At 40.9% G+C, this 17,785-nt stretch overlaps 1 protein-coding gene across 7 annotated transcripts in view; it reads left to right on the forward strand.

Moving 5' to 3' along the window:
* Positions 1 to 17,785, forward strand: part of RNF38 (ring finger protein 38) — a gene marked incomplete at its 5' end in the record, with an annotated part of 122,984 nt that overhangs the window by 57,283 nt on the left and 47,916 nt on the right. The window contains 2 exons of one of the 7 annotated variants that reach the window (XM_082843214.1): positions 5,990 to 6,018; positions 14,090 to 14,152. The exons of 1 other annotated variant lie outside the window; for it this stretch is intronic. Coding sequence is in view for 2 of the 6 variants with exons in the window: in XM_082843208.1 (XP_082699334.1) it covers positions 14,090 to 14,239 (150 nt within the window). Of the gene's footprint in view, positions 1 to 5,945; positions 6,019 to 6,242; positions 6,527 to 6,612; positions 6,920 to 14,089; positions 14,240 to 17,785 lie in introns of those variants that run through there. 5 more of the 7 variants (XM_082843213.1, XM_082843208.1, XM_082843212.1 and 2 more) reach the window with 5 other exon arrangements.

Genomic DNA, 17,785 nt, shown 5'->3' on the forward strand with positions numbered 1-17,785 from the left:
AGCATATCTTTTGGTATCTTTCATGGTTCTGCGTTTTCCTGTGCTCAGCTAGGTGGGCTCTTGCTTGGAATTTCCCATGCAGTTGCAGTCAGATGGTGGCTAAGGTTGGAGTCATCTCGATGTCTTCACTCACATGTCTGATGGTTGATGCTGGTTGTTAGCTGGGACTTCAACTGGGGCCCTCAGCCTGAGCGCCTATATGTAGCATGGGCTTCCTCACAGTATGGCAGCTTTGATTCTAAGAGTGACTGTCCCAAGAGGACCACACAGGTGCTGTATGGCCTTTTATGACCTAACTTCAGAAGTCACAAAGCTTCACTTCCACCATAGTTACAGGCCTGCCCAAATTCAAGAGGAGGGAGCATCAATCCTACCACTGGGGAGGAATGTCTACATAATAAGAAGAGAATGAAGGATGGGAGAACGTATCAATGGCCATATTGAAAAATATAATCTACACATTATATATACATTAAACATCAGTTAAAATGTCTACATAATGTTCCACCATAAGGGTACATGGTAATTTATTTAACTTGTCTTCAATTGTGGAGCTTTAGGTCATTTTTTAAAAATTGTGCATTTATTCATTCAGCAAATATTTATAAGTGCCTACTATGTGCCAGGGATAACTGAGTCACCAGAGTACCATGGTGAAAAGACTGACAAAGAAGGTCCTTGTTCTTTGGGTGCTTATTTTTTGTGGATGGGACAGAAAATGAACTGTATATGTAAACCAGTAAATAATCAGATACTCTTAAGTACTGTGCAAGTAATTGGGCAGTTGGCTACTCTAGATTAGGTGTTAGGGAAGGCCTTTAAGAAGATGACACTTAAGCTAAGATCTGACAGATGGAAAAGAACAAATCGAGACAATCTGGACCATAGGAGAACATGCTAGGGAGAGGAAACATCTAGTGCAAAGGCCATAAGGCTAGAAATTGAAACAAACAGAAGGAAAGCTGTTGTGTACAAGCAAGGTGGATGAGGGTGGAAGTGGTGGTATGAGATGAGGTTGAAGGGGTAGGCACAGAGTAGATCAAGTGGATCTTGGTAAGCCAGGGAAAGAAGTTTCAATTCTGCGTATTATGGAAGCCTTTTGGAAGGTTTTAAGCAAAGGAGTGATGTTATATTTTTTTAAATATCCCTTTTCCTATTGTGATAAGAATTTTTTAAAATTGTGGTAAAATCTGCAATATAAAATTTACCATCTTAACCATTTTTAGGTGTACAGTTCAGTAGTGTTAATAAGTACATTCACATCGTACAACCAATCTGTAGAACTCTTTTGTGTTGCAAAATGGAAACTATATCTGTTAAACAATAATTCACTCTCTTCTCCCCCCAACCCTTGGCAGTCGCCCTTTACTTTCTGTCTCTGAATTTGAGCGCTCTATGTACCTCATACAAGTGAAGTCATATAATAGTTGTCTTTTTGTGACTGACTTAGCATAATGTTGTCAAAGTTCATCCATGTTGTAGCATGCCTCAGAACTTCCTTCCCTTTAAAGCCTGAATAATATTCCATTGTATGTGTATAATACATTTTGTTTATTCATCCATGGATGGCCACTTGGGTTGCTTCCACGTTTTGGCTATTGTGAATAATGCTGCTGGAACATAGGTGCACAAATATCTCTTTTAGACCCTGCTTTCAACTCTTTTGGGTATATGCCTAGAAGTGGAATTGTTAGATCATTTCTTTCTTTCTTTCTTTCTTTTTTTTCTATTTTTAATGTTTTGAGGAACCACTATTTTGTTTTCCAAAGTGACTGCACCATTTTACATTCCCATCAGGAGTGCACAAGGATTCCAGTTTTTCCACATCCTTGTCACCACTTGTTGTTTTCTGTTTTTGTTTTGTTTAATAGTAGCCATCCTAATGAGTGTGAGGTAGTATCATTGTGGTTTTGATTTGCATTTCCCTCCTGACTAGTGATGTTGAACATATTTTCATGTGCTTAACTGGACATTAGTACGTCTTTGGAGAAGTGTCTGTTTCAGTGCTTTGCCCATTTTATAATCAGGTTTTGGATTTTGTTTGGTTGTAGTTCTTTATATATTCTGGATATTAACCTCTTATCAGACATGATTTGGAAATATTTTCTATTCCGTAGGTTGCCTTTTCATTTTGAAGTAATCCAATTTATCTATTTTTTTCTCTTGTTGCCTGTGAGTTTCAGAATGAGCTCTTCCTTATATATGTCCTAAGATTATAATTGTTTTTCTTTTGTTAGAAATAAGGAAAAGGGACTTCCCTGGTAGTCTAATTGGTTAAGACTCCATGCTTCCAATGCAGGGGGCATGGGTTCGATCCCTTGTTGGGGAACTAAGATCTCGCATGCTGCTCGGTGTGGCCAAAAAAAAAAAAAAGAAAAGAAATAAGGAAAAGACAAAATCTGACAAGAAATCCATAACTACTAAAGAAATCTAATTCCAAGTTCAGATAGCTAACCAGCAAATTCTACCAAACATTTAAAGGAGGCATAACACCAATCTTATAGAAACTCTTGTAGAGAATAGAAAAAGAGAGAATACTCTGTGATTCATTTTCTGAGGCTAGCATAATATCTGTAACAAAACTTGATAAGGACATTACAAAAAATGGAAAATAACAGCTAATCTCACTTAAGAACACAGATGTAAAAATTCTAAGCAAAATATTAGCAAACCAAATCCAACAATATATAAAAAGAGTAGTGCAGTATGACATGATTTTATTAGGAATGTAAAATTGGTTTAACCTCCAAAAAACAATCGAGGTAATTCACCCAGTAACAGAAAATCCATGATTATCTCATATACAGAAAATTTTGATGAAATTAAATATCCATTTTATGATAAACTTTTAACAAATTTGAAATAAGAAAGAACTCCCTTGATTTGCTAAAGGAATCTACAAAAAACCTACGGCCAACATCATACTTAATGGTGAAATGTTGGAAGCTTTCCAGTTTTTTTGTTTGTTTGTTTTTGCTGTATGCAGGCCTCTCACTATTGTGGCCTTTCCCGTTGCGGGCTCTGGACGCGCAGGCTCAGCGGCCATGGCTCACGGGCCCAGCCATTCCGCAGCATGTGGGATCTTCCCGGACCGGGGCACAAACCTGTGTCCCCTGCATCGGCAGGTGGACTCTCAACCACTGCGCCACCAGGGAAGCCCAGCTTTCCAGTTTTGGAATAAGATGAAGATGCATGCTCTCACTTGTATCTATTTAGCATTGAACTGGAGGTCCTAGCAAGTGCAGACAAGAGGAAACCATGTTGGAAAGAAAGAAATTGAACAGTCATTTTCTGCCAACAGGACTGTATATGTAGAAAACTGAAAAAAAATTAACAAAACTATTAGAATTAATAATTATATATAAAACCTAGAATAGACCCTAGAACAAATGTGCAAGACCTCTACAGAAAACTGTGAAGCATTATTGAAAAAATCAACAACTCCGGTAAATAGAAGGGTTCATCTTACCTGTTTACAGATTGAAGATTCAATATTGTAAAGATATCAATACCACCTAATTTATCTCTGGATCCCATGCTGCCCAATAAAAAAATCTTAGCTGTCATTCCCATGTGTTAGACTGGTAGGGCACCAGGGTAGACAATCCCAGTGACCAGATACATTGGAAGGAACTGCAATATTTTCCTCTTTGGTAAGCAACATACTGGTATATTTTTATTTTAGAAGTTAAGGGGACTTAAATGACTTAGGTACCCCAGGGAGAAGTTTTTAGTAGGCATTCAGTTTTCATTTCTGTCATGAAAACGAATTTTAAAGGGCAGTCTTGGAGTCAGAATTCTCAAAAGTTCTTGCTACAAGCAACTACTTTTCGCACAAGTGCTGTACTGTCCCCTAGCCACCTGTGACTGTTTAAACAATCCTGGTTAATGCATTAGTTGCACTAGCCCCATTTCAGGTGCTCACTCAGTAGCCATATGTATGTAGCTAATGGCTACCTTTTGGATGCTGCAGATGTTGAACATTTCCATCATTGCAAAAAGATCCATTGGACACCTCTCCAACAAGGCTTCCCACCTTTTTGGACCGACACCAAGTAAAATTTTAGGTGGACTGGGGTTGAGCCACTGCTCTGGCATAATTTACTTCCTGCCACATTAGGTGGTCAGTGGCCCACCTTAAAACGTAACCCACTCATCAGGTGTTTATTAGCAGGGTACCAGATTTTCTGGTTAAGAAAATCAACTAGAAAAGAAATTGCAGTACGAATTTCCAACGATTCAACCTTGAGGTGTGGGGAGCATTGTTTACATGTAGACAGACTTCTTAGGTGAAGCCTTCAGATCCCAGTTAACTAAGATCTCAGCCATTTGAGAAGGGTTCTCAAAGAGTGCCTGACAAAGGATTGGCTGAAGCCCAGGGGGAATTCACATAAGCTTAAGGGTTAGGAACCCTGGAGGACTGTAATAGATATTTGCTGCTGAAATTCAGCACTTGAGGAACCTGACTCTTAGGATTGGACAGCTTCCAAATGGTAATTTCCCTCCCTGTTCCCAATTTTTGTCTCTATTTCCCCCTCTCATTACATAGCCCATGCCCAAGTAAACAAGAAAAGCTGTTTCAGGGTGGTCTGTATTATGTAAGGAAGCTTGTATAGCTGAGATTCTGTTGGAAGATCTGTAATGCTAGGTGAATCCACAGCAGTAAAGGGGGTATTATGGGGGATCCAGATGTTAGAAGTGGATTACATTGGATGCACCTAAAGGTGTGGTTGGGATTTATGACTCTGTACTGTGAAATGAGGGGGGGAAAACCTTAAAAGTTTGAATGTAATCATCTCCAAATTGGCTGCTTTGGAAGACTAGCAGAGAGGGCTTTGGGAGAACAGTCAGCTAGATAACTGGGCTACATATGGTGGTGTGGGGCTGGGGGAGGGGACTTGTTCATGGGGGCCAGTTATCTCATTCTAGCCTCTCTTTGTCCAGGAGTTGTAAAAACCTGTGATGTTATTGCTGGAACTTTGAATTCAGCAGTTGCTAAGCACCTGCTGTTGTATTTCAGGCTGTAGGTTTAGACCTTAGGGTTACAGAGTCAAAACAGGTCGCCCAGTGTGATATGGGAGACAGATGTTCACAAATAATTACCCTTTCGTGTTATTCATATCAGTGCATAGAGGTTCGGAGGGTCCTGGAACATCATTTTAGTCTGGTTCCCTAATTTTCTACAGGAGGCAGCTGAGGCCCACAGCAGGAAGGAGACTGGTTTAAGTAATGCCAAAAGAACCAGAACCTGGGCTTTTGATGATTGGACTGAAATATGATCACCATCCTTGAAGACATAATTCCTATCTGCTTAAAACCCACTTCTTCGATACTGTCCCCTTGACTGCCCTCTTTTCCTCCGATACCATTTAAACTATTTTGTCCTTGTATTTATTGCGCTTTTATGGAAGATCTTACTTCCTCTTTTAGATCTCGAACGTGATTAGGACAGGCACCATGCCAGCTTCGGTCTTCGTACCTATCTCATTTCCTGTCCTCAGCACAATATGAATAACTGTTTAATTGAGCCTTACAGTAGGACAAGTTGGGTTTGAACCTGACTCTCCATTGAGACAGCTTGGCCAAAGACACCTTGGCCAAATCACCTCTCTCTACGTCAATAAAAATTCCTAACATTTGGGCCACATGAATACATACTATATTGGGAATTTGAGTGAGGTTAATTACTGTTTGATGGCTGAGTTTTGGAGGCGGTACGCACGGACTTGCAGCAGCACTTGGGGATAAATATATAGAACTCGTAGGCTCGGCCCGCCCGCGGCCCGGCATAGCGGCAGCCTTTCCGGGCGCCAGGCGCGGGGGGCGGGGCGGGGCTGCGCAGGGGTGCGGCGCGACGGCTCTGTTGCCGGAACTAGTCCGAGTCGCGCGCCTGGACGAGCGCAGCCCGCCCCGCCCCCCTCCCCCCGCGGGTGGAAACAAAGGGGGCTCCGCGCGCGGAGATAAGCCGAGGGGGAAAGGGGCGGAGCGACTGGCGGTCTCGCGCCCTGGGATCGCGAGGTTTGTTCAGGAGAGGGGGCGGGGTGGGGTGGGAGCGACCCAGACCCGAGAAGTGGGAGGGCCGCGTGCTCGCGCATCTTGCGGCCTAGCGGTGGGGGGTGTCGCTTGCGCGCGCAGCGCAGGGTACTGCGCCGGCGCGCCCGGTCAGCCAGCACCGGGGAGGGGCGCAGCGGGGCGGGGCCCCCTCGTGCAGCGGTGCGGGGTCGTGCGGCGGCCGGGGCGGTTAGGGCGCGGGGGCCGAGAGGATGGAGCCCCCGAGGCGCTAGCCGACTTTTGTCAGCTCTGGGCGTGCAGCCGTCGTTTCTTGGCGCGGCCCGTGTGATGGTGCCGGGAGGAAGGAAGCGCCGTGATAGCGCGTCGGTCGGAGCCCGGGTTCCAGGGTTGAGAAGGCCCGGGAACAGAGGATCTGGCGAGCTGGCCGCTGGCTGGACGAGCGGTCACAATAGGAGGCGGTGGCCCAGCGAGGAGCCGCGGGAGTAGCCCCGCAGGGCGGAGCCTTCCTTTGCAGGTACTGGCTGCCGCAGCCGTTGGTTCCCGCACGAGGGCGGGACGGGCCGAGCCTTGGGCCGTTGGGAGCCTGCGGGGCCGCGCTAGAGATGAGGTTGCTTGGTGTTCAGCGGGGCGCGGCCGGGCCGCCCGGCGCTCTTTGTTCCCGAGGCAGCGGCGAGGAGGTGCGGGCACAGCCCTCGGGAGCGCCGGCCCGCCGCGTCTGGCAGATGGCCTCGCTCTTTCGCTCCCTCCCTTTTTGCTCAGGCGCAGGTGAAATGATGTCACTCAGGACAACGCAGAACCCAGTCAGAAGGGTCCTGTCTCCGTCCTTGTGACGCCGCGGGTTTCTGAACAGGCTGCGTTTTGTTCTCGGGTTGGGAATTCTTCCTTTCAGGGCTGAAGAATGGAAGAGGTTGGTTTTGAGCCGAGAGTTTTTCAAAGTATTGAGGGCCAAAGAGAGTAAAGTTTTCGTTTACGTGTGTAGGACTTGTAAGACCTTGTTTTTTCTTTATGCTGCAAAAATGATGTATACTGTTAACATTAAAAGTTGGGTATGTTAGTTCTTGCACCGTAAATAGAAACGAATAATGTAATATTGAATTGCCTTTTCTCTTTTCTTACGAGGCGCACTTAATATACGAAAATTTAAGTATGCAAATCATTCACAGTCGTTTATTACCTTAGAATTGCAGGCCTTTTTGGATACTATTTGGCCTCGATTGCAGGTACTGTTGTTAACACAATTACCGCAAAATTCCTTTAAGTAGGTAGCAGCCCTGGTAACTAGTCTAAATTTTTTTAAAAAATCCATTCTCTCAGTTCTTAAGAAATCAAAACTTAATGAGCATCTAGGGACAGTTGGGATCAAAGTAAAATTGTTTCTGTCTTCCATTGGAAGAAATTGGGTTTCTATAGGAGTAACAATACAAGACCAAATATAGAGGTCAGATCAGTTACATTGCAGCTGGCATGTATTCAATACTTGCAGTAAATAGATGAAAGCTACTAACTGGATTTTTAAGTAGGAATTGTATCATTTAATGTACTCCAACTCTTGCTGGCTCATAAACGTATTGGCATAGTATATTTCACTTGAAAACTTATTAAACCTTAAATCTATTCATTATAGGGGTTCAATTTTAAGTTGATATTTGTAATTTTTTGTAAGGCTTGTTTCTAAAAGACTTGGTAGCCTTGAGAGGCTATAGTTGAATAAATTTTGCCACAAATTAGCCACGTGCTCCTCGAGTCCTCATCTGTAAAATATGAGAGTTGGATTTAAATGTTCTCTATGGTCCCTCCACTTCTGATATCTTCTGTGACTCTGGAAGGTAGTGTGTTTCTGTACTTGTTGAGTTTTATCTACCCATCCAATTTTTATAGCTAAACTTAAGTTGGAAGTTATTAATCTGAGTAAATATTGAGAATTTTCTGTACTAGAGCAACCTGAATTTTGAGCAAGGGTGGACAGAGGATGGCACAGTTAGACATAATTGAATATGTTAGCATCATAATGTGGAGTGTAGACCTGTTGTGTCTGCAGTTGCTTTGGATGAGGCTTTTAGTTACATCGCTAGACTGTTTATTTTATTTATTTTTGGCTGTGTTGGTTCATCGTTACTGCGCGCAGGCTTTCTCTAGTTGTGGCGAGCAGGGGCTACTCTTCTTTGCGGTGCACACACAGGCTACTCATTACCGTGACTTCCCTTGTTGCAGAGCACGGGCTCTAGGCGCGCGGGCTTCAGTAGTTGTGGCATGCGGGCTCAATAGTTGTGGCTTGCGGGCTCTAGAATGCAGGCTCAGTAGTTGTGGCGCACGGGCTTAGTTGCTCCGTGGCATGGGGGATCTTCCCGGACCAGGGCTCGAACCTGTGTCCCCTGCATTGGCAGGCGGATTCTTAACCACTGCGTCACCAGGGAAGCCCCAGTAAGGTAGTTCTTGATTAGTCCTGTGATTGTTGTGTAGTGTCTGGGTCTAGTCACTAGTTTTCTGGTTGTTTTCCTGCTAACCACATATATCAGGCATCTGTTTTCATGTCCGTTCATCTTTGGTTAAATCATAGTTTGCTTTTATGTTTTCTCTCGACAGTGTATGGATTGTAAACACATATTTGAACTCTATAGTTGTAGTCTAGTTAATTTGTTCAGTAAATGTTAGATTCCTAACATCACGTTGTCTATCTGTAGATGAAGCAAATGCTTGAACTCTATAATGAATTAACGAGTGAGATTTGAGCAAGTAGACAAAGAGGGGCCACGTACAGTCTTATTTTTCCCCAGCTTTTCTGTCATTTCATGTTCCTTTTTTTTTTTTTCATGTTCGTTTTTAAAAGATCTGAACAGCTTTCCTTCTCCCGTCTATGTTAGGGGACCCTGTTGTCCTCATTTATTCCTGTTGAATTTGTCCCTCCCTAGACTGAATCTCTTTGAGGGCAAGAAATATTTCTTTTTGTTTTCACAGCATCTAGCACATGGTAGAAATGCAATAAGTATTTGAATTAATTGTGACTTTTATTCAGTAAGACTTACAAAGCACTCAGTCACACTTCATCTTTTCAAATGTGTGTATGTGTGTGTATATATGTATAAATTTTTTATTGATTTGGACTGGTCATGGTCTAGATATTTTCCAAATCCATGTAATTCTTAAGAGATAAATCTTGAAAAGATGGTTTAGAGCAATCTACTTTGAGGTTACCAGCGTAAGTAAAATGATTTTAGACATACTTCCTTCAGGGGAAAATAATCCTTGTGCATGCAAATCTGGATTGTAGAACTGAAGGAAAGAAAAATTCATTAAAAGAATGTGTAAATCTTAACTTTTCCTAACCTTTATGTTCACTTGCTCAGTACATGTAATGGTTAGAGACTTCCTTAGTTGCACGTGCCTCCCTTCCCCCCTTTCCCATTAATTTGTTGGACTGTGGGGTGAGAAAGGAGGGTGGAGCCTTTCGGCTATTTTCACCAGCCCTGGTTCTGCTCTGTTCCCAGAAAGACATGGGCCCAGTTTGTTGTTTGCCTTAACTCAAGAATGGGAATAATAGCTTATTTTAAAAAGACAGTGTCCCATTGCTGGACAGTAACGATCCTTCCCCGGTAAGTAGTACCAGTTCTTGAATGGTTTAATGACTGCACAATAGTCCGCCAAGCACACATACCATAATCTCACTTAACAAATACTTATTTGTTAAACATTTAGGTTACTTCTAGTTCCCTTTTAAATTGTTGCTGTAATGTGATGGACATATTTGTGCTTATGGCTTTTCTCATATTTTGGAATATAATCTCAGAATTTGTCAGATGAAAGATCAATTATTCGAACTGTTAATTTGTTAATGAAATCTCCTTGATTACTTTCCAGGAGATTAATATTTGCCATCATGGAAGCAGTGAGAATATTTGGATTTTTAGATAATTTGGATTCGACCTCTTCATTTTTTAGGTACCCAGACTTGGACCTAGAGGAGTAAGGCACTTGTTGGAGTCAACGTTGACCAAGCACCTAACTCATCATTTTTTGGGTTTTTTTTTTTCCCTTTGTCTGTTAGCCTATGATTTGAGTGCCTTTGAGCAGATGGTATGCAGCTTTTGTAACAGTGAACAATTTTTTTTCTGGAGAGTAATGTGGCCATTTTGGAGAAGGCCGTTTGGCCTTTTGAGCAATTTATTTTGTGGAAAGTACATTATTTAATACTGGCCTAGAGATCATACACCTGTATATCCTCTACTTCACTTATCTGAGAAAAATGTAAATGAAGGAAGCTGTCATCAGAAGTGATTTTGGAGGAAGCAAGTTCTGGGACAATATGTAGACCTAAGTCCAATGTTATTTTTAACACAATAACTGCAACAATTTGCCACGGTAACAATAATACTACACTCTTAACACAAAGGTTAAATTGTTGGTTATATTATGGTTACCAAGACAGGGAAAGGCCACATTAAACAGAAGATGTCCTTAAAATAGAAATGTGTTATTGCTTAAAAGGTTAAACTGTTTTCTATAATTCTAGTCTTGTGAAATAGAAAACAGTTATGCTGGGTGAATTAGTCATGTAGTTATATGTAAATAAACATTAGAAATGAGAAGTGTAGGGAGTTGCAGATTCAGTCCCATCTCAGGAATGTTTTCATGGCAGGACTTTTTAAATATAGGTGCATCCTGAGAGAAGGCTGAAGTTACCATGTCCTTGTAATGCTCAGCAGTTGGTAGATTAGGGAAAAATAAAACTATTGATTTTCATATATAGTATAATCTCAGTAATCTTAACTGAGGGAGAGTTAGGGAAGTAGTGGAAGTCAGAAGCAAGTTACAGGGAAACAAATTTATTTTTAAATGCTTAAAATAGCTTTAAATAGGCATTGTGGAATAGTTGTTCCTTACTAATCCAACTAGATAGATTATAAAGAAGAATGTTACTTTTAAAATTCTTCAGTTAGAAGGTGGTTTAGTGGGTTGAGTCTGAACCTTAGAGCCAGATAGACTTGGCTTCAAATTATGGCTCTGGTGTTTATGAGATGTTTCGCTTTCAGCAAGTTGGTTAACCCTAACTTGCAGTATGTAAAGATCAGAAAGCCCAGCTTGGTTCCTGGCATGAAGTTTACTATTACCAGATTGAGGTTTTAAAAACTGCTGTATTGCTTAGATAAAAAGTCATCTTTCATAATTAAACTAACACAGCTAGAATTTTGGAGAAGAAACTCCTTGAGTGTGGCACAACAGTTTTTATTCTATTATGTACATGTATGTTATGTTAGTTTTCTATTGTGTGTAACAAATAACCACAGATTTAGTAGCTTAAAACACAAATCTGTTATCTCACAGTTTCCATGGATCGAAGTCCTTGTATGGGTTAACTGTAGAGTCTTCTGTTCAGGGTCTTACTTGGCTGGAGCTGTGAGTTTTATTAGAGACTTGATGGCCTCTTCCAAGCTCACTGTTGTTGGTGTAATGTGGTTCTTGTGATTGTAGGGCTGAGGTTCCCCCATTTTCTTGCTAGCTGTCAACTGGTGACCATTCTCAGTTCCTAGGTGCCCTCAGGTCTCTACCACATGGCCCCCTTCATATGACTTCTCAGAACCTAGCAGCTTAGTCTATAAGGTTGGCAGGAGAATCTCTTTAGGAAGGGCTCAACTTCTCTTTTGAGAGCTTTCTCTCATTAAGTCAGGCCTACCCAAGGTAATCTCCCCTTTGATTAACTTAAAATTCAGTGACTTGGAATCTTAATTATATTTGAAAATCCCTTCACCTCTGTGAAAGGGTTTGTGTAATTTAGGTCATATAATTTAACCTAATCATGGGAATGAAATTCACCATATTTACAGTCCTATCCACACACCAGGGAGGGATGGATTATACAGGAGATATACACCAGAGGTGGGAATCTTGGCGACCATCTTAGAACTCTCTCTTCCCTTCTCTCCCCCTACTCCCCGCCCCCCCCCCCCCCCCCGCTTCCCCCTGCAAGGACCAGGGTTTGCCAGTTTTTTACACGTATTACTGAAATCTGTTTTCCCAGCCAGCTCTTGTACTAGCAGTTTGTGAGACTGCTTTAGCTATGATAGTTGAAGGTAGATGGCCTTGTTAAAACACTCTTCAAATGTACTTATTGTGCAAAGTGTAAGCTTAAGATTGCAGAAAGAACATGATGCCTACATCAAGAAACAGAGACCATTTTGAGAAAGGAGAGAACTGCTTTAAAGTAGTAAAAGCACTCCTTATATTAAATGAGTCAGGAATGTGAAACTACTTCTTCCTTTGAAATATTTTCTACTCTTGCCCTCAGATAAACCCAGGGCTCCTACCTCTACTCTGATTTTTGCCTGTATTATGGCATTTAAAACATTATCCTGTAGTTGGCTGCTTGCATCTTTCTTTTTAAAACTAGAATAAGCTCCTTGAGCGTGGGATCCCTGTTTTATTTCATTTTCTAACATAACTCTTTGCTTATAAGAGGAAGTGAGTAAATATTCCTTGATTCAGTCATTCATATTTCATCACAGTGGTAAAGGGTATTGGCACATTCATGTTTATAGTACAGAGAAAAGTTTTAGTTCATGTCCAAAACATTTTGTGGAGCAGTACTAATGAATTCTAGAGTTACTGCCGTCAATTTTGCTTTCAATCCTAGGAAGGTCTTTGGAAGTAATTTTACTGTTAGCAACAGGCCTGGTCATTTATCTGTTTACCAGGCTCGTAGCAAACCAGAAACAAAAATTTATAAAGGGGCTAAAGAAGGTTATTATAGCAGGATTATTCATGTAATTAGCATGCCACTTTATGATCTGTCTCTGCCTTCCTCTCTGGCTGCTTCCTTACTGACCAGTTACACTGAACATTTTGTAGTTTCTTGACTACACTGTTAGCAATTACCTCTCCAAAGCACCAGTATGGACCATTATCACAGAAAGATACTTCTTTTTTTTTTTGCGGTACGTGGGCCTCTCACTGTTGTGGCCTCTCCCGTTGAGCACAGGCTCCGGACGCACAGGCTCAGACTGCAATGGCTCACGGGCCCAGCCGCTCCGCGGCATGTGGGATCTTCCCAGACCGGGGCACGAACCCGTGTCCCCTGCATTGGCAGGTGGACTCTCAACCACTGCGCCACCAGGGAAGCCCGAAAGATACTTTTTTATACAGTGATTTGCTTTTGTTTCTTTTTTATAGCATATACTTCTTGAAGGCAGGAAATCGTAACTATCTTTTGTTTTTAGTGCCTGTCACAGAATAGACACTTAACATGTAAGGGAATGAGTGCAGCAATGAAACTAAAAACAAGACAGCCTTAAAGACATGGTCTTTAGTGTAGGAACAAGCGGGTACATAAACCTTAACCCCCAAAGGCAGTTCACGCCACAGCACAGTGGAACAGGTGATACTCATGATGTCTGTGATCAAAAATGCTGCAGATTAAGTATACTTACATATGAGTTTAAGGGGATTAACTCACAATCTAGTCAAGCATTTAAAACATGCAGTCATTTACTTTGAGGCTTATGATCTTGTCCTTTATTCATTAGGAAGGTTGCTAGGTTTGTGTTGAATAGAGCTGAGATCTCCACAATGAAAATCTTGTTTTCTATACTTGGGATCACTATAGAAATTTTGCCATAGATGTTCTGAAATCTCTCTTCCCTTGCATGATCATTTGGAATGTTAGCTTAAAAAGAGAATGAAAAATTAATCATCGCCAGGTAGACACTAATCTTTCTGTACTTAAGTGATTTTTACTTCAGGTTTTCTTGACATGAAGTCTTATCTGTCATTTAGGGCTTCAGAATTAATGCCAACAGAAAAGATATCAATAGATATTATATGGGAAACATAGGAAGGACTTTTCCTTCTTGAGCAGTGCTATTTTGCCTTTAAAGAAAGTTTTTATAAGTGAGATCCATTGCCAGAGGCAACCTTTGTCATCCTTATATTTGTTTTGATGTTTAAGATTAATTTTTTATTTCTTTTCAGTCTCTGCTAACAAAATCATCAGATACCTAGAGAATCCAGACTGTCCTTCATAGGCATGATTCTCCACATTGGTGCAGCTAGCCATGAACTATCCTTTTCTTCTCCCTCTTTTTCCCAGATATCTCCCGGGGCCAATTCAGCACCTCTACCTGGCCATCCTAACAAGGTGATTTGTGAAAGGGTGAGACTTCAGAGCCTGTTCCCTCTCCTCCCAAGTGATCAGAACACTACCATTCAAGAGGATGCTCACTTCAAAGCTTTCTTCCAGGTTCTTATATATTTACCCTTTCCCTTCATAGGGCTGAAAGCCACAAGATACATTCTAGGTTGTTTCTAGGAAGGCTTGAGACAAAATTCTCAGAATCTTCTTACTTCTTATTTTCTATTATATGTGGGAATAAGTATTCTTCTTAGAGGGAGTCTTTAACATAACTTTTTCAGCCAGCTTTTCTGAAGAATGTTTGTCTTGTCTTGAGCTGCTGTTACTATTTGACCACTTAATATTCTTGTTTTTTATCTTTTGGTCTTAGTCACTTGTCCTAGTAGGTCTAGTTCTGTAGGAGGGTAGAAGATATTACAGAATATGTGAAGTTGTATAGGGAAGGAAAAATGGAAGCATGTAAGGTATTTTTTAAAGTCATCACTACTTATTTGCTTAACATCCAGAGTTTGATAGTAATGCATATTTCAAAGAGAAAACATGGTTACTTGCCTTCTGTAACTTTTTATACCTGTGGGTAAAATGTGTTTAAAAATTTGGTTACATACAAAATGAAAACAAATTAAGGTATGAATGGATTTAAACTGTCATTAGGTTATTAACAAGAATACTAGGATGTGCTCACATAAATCATTGGCTACTACATTTACAATCCATTATTGCTAGAGAAGCAAGTTTTAGTAATGGAATTTGTTATTACCACAAAGGAAACTAAGTTACAGAATTGCTTTTGTATACTAGGGTTGTGGGCCAAGTCATGTAATTGTATCCTAGGGTTGTGGGCCAAGTCATGTAATTGTACATGTGTATATAAACCTGAGGTAGTGAGAGTTGCTAATCAAATCTAGGACTTTTGGATAGAGCTAGCTCATTTTCTGTTTGTGTGGGAGTGACAGGTTGGGACTTGGGACTAGTTCTGAAAGAGAAATGCTTGTGACACATTAAATTGGAGGTGTAGGATTTCTGAGGGTAGGTGTTTAGGTGATCTAGGGCTCTTTAATCTGCTTTCTTTGTTAATATTTGTGCCAGGTTCTCTGCTTTGTGTGTATTGTCTCCTTTTGTTTTTAACCGTCATAATAAACTAGTCCTGGATGGTTTTCTAGATGAAGAAATAGGCTCAGAGAATCTCGCTGAGATGCCCAATTACATATCTAGTTGTTGGCAGAACAGAAATTCAAATCCAACTTTTGCTATTTCTTGTCTACTATATCATACCAGCTTTGGATGTTAACAGATAATTCTGTAAACACAGTTCAGTGTATGTTAAGAGACATCATCTGTATTGAATTGAATGGCATATTGACTGCCATTTTGGATACAGCATTAGCTTGCAAGAGCTTGATCTTTAACAATAGACCAATATAGCTAAGGAAGAAATTGACTTTGTACCGTCGCTACTGCCACTAATAAACAGTTATTTGACACTTTCTGTGTTCTCCAGACCTCCTTTGAGTCTTTAAGCATTAACTCAATATTAACTTTAAACTCAAAGAGTAGCTGCCAAATGCAATAGATTAAACCCATGTTTTGGGACTTCCCTGGTGGCACAGTGGTTAAGAATCTGCCTGCCAATGCAGAGGACACGGGTTCAAGCCCTGATCCATGCCTACATGCCACAGAGCAGCTAAGCCCATGTGCCACAACTACTGAAGCCCGCATGCCTAGAGCCTGTGCTCCGCAACAAGAAAAGCCACTGCGATGAGAAGCCTGCGCACTGCAACAAAGAGTAGCCCCCGCTCGCCGCTACTAGAGAAAGCCTGCATGCAGCAACAAAGACCTAAGCAACCATAAATATATAAATTAATTAGTTTTTTAAAAAAAGAATTAAACCCATGTTTTGAAAATAAAACCAAAAAGTTAGACTCAGTTCCATTGGATGTTGCAGAAAGGTGAAAGGTGTTACTGTTAAGTTTTTATTTATAGTCCTAATTTAACTTAAATCTTACTTTTCTCTAATTTTAGAATAAGGCCCTCAATGTACTTTGCTCCCAAGAGAGACTGGAGATTTTCTTTGCCCACTTATTACCCTCCCACTGTTCCACATGAAGCAAAGTAAATCCTTCTCATATCTCCTTCGAGATACTGTCAGATACCTTCAACCAATTCTGATACCATGATTAGGTGTGATTTCTTAGTTCCAGTTATGGTTCTCATCCTTATAAAACTTAGTTGTCATGTAAAAACGAGAACCTATGCAGCCACGTCGTATCCTCAGAAAGTTATTCCCTTAATGCAGTTTTCTCTCGGCTTTCCTCCAAGTTCCTTTCCTCCCAACTCTTTCTGCTTTTCCTTCCCCCTGACTCCATCCATTCTAAACAGACTCACCTACCTCTTCCATTTTTTTCTTAAAACACCCTCTTCACTTCCATATTGTAGCTGAAACTAGTCTCTTTTATGAGGACATCATTTTCCCTGTAGCCTTTTCTAAGGGTAAAGAAATTACTGCTTTTTCCTGCTCCAAGCATGGGATTGGGTATGTAGCTAGTAGGTAGGATGGTCATAGAGGTGAAGGAAAGTGTTGATACACTCCTGGATCCTTGTTTTTAATCACTAGTCTTTGAACAAAAAGCTTATCCTGGTTTGTTTGTTTTTTGCGGTATGCGGGCCTCACACTGTCGTGGCCCCTCCCGCCACGGAGCACAGGCTCCGGACGTGCAGGCCCAGCGGCCACAGCCCGCCGGCCCATCTGCTCCGCGGCATGCGGGATCCTCCTGGACTGGGGCACGAACCCGCGTCCCCTGCATCGGCAGGCGGACTCCCAACCACTGCGTCACCAGGGAAGCCCCTCATCCTGTTTTTGATCTCTTTTTTCATCTCCACTACTTACCAAGTTTGTGTCACTGTCCTTGTTTATTAAAGACTTTTGCACTTTGCTGCTTTTTACTTGTTTTTCTAGTCAAAATCTTTCAAATTTTGTATGTTTTTTAATTTTAAAAATTATGAAATATTTCATATATGCAAGTTATAAAATATAAAGAAGACATATGTATAAGTTTTAAAAAACCACCATCTAGCTTAAGAAATCAACTATTGCCAATGTTTTTGAAGCTTCCATATTATATTCAGGTGCTGTCCCAAACCTGTGCCTTGGGTAAACCTCTGTTGAATTTTGTGTTCAGTATCTCTTTGCTTTTCTGTGTGGTTTTTACTACATATAGTATACCTCAATACTATACTATTTAGTTTCTGAACTTAATGTAAATGGTATCATACTTTGTGTATTTTTGCCATTTTGAAATTCATCTATATTGATTGCATGTGGCTGTGTCCTGTAGATTCATTTTCCTGCTTTTAGCGTTACATTTATATGAACGTACTGTACTATAGTTTATCCCTTCTCTTTTTGATGGACATTTGGGTAGTCTCCAGTTTTCTATTATTATTATTAGAAACAGTGTTGCCATGAATATTCTTGTATGTTTCCTGGTGTACATTTATTTGGTATTTTTAATGTTCCTTTAAAAATGATGGCTTTGTGTATTTCTTGCTCTTTTTTTTCCCCTACAAAAGAGGTTTAAGTAGATGCACATTTGCATCTCTATAAAAATAAGCCTATATTTAAAATTAGAATCAAAGTGCCTCCTTTAATTTTTT

The sequence above is a fragment of the Leucopleurus acutus genome (genome assembly GCF_964270905.1).
Source record: "Leucopleurus acutus genome assembly, chromosome: 7".
Classification (NCBI taxonomy): domain Eukaryota; kingdom Metazoa; phylum Chordata; class Mammalia; order Artiodactyla; family Delphinidae; genus Leucopleurus; species Leucopleurus acutus.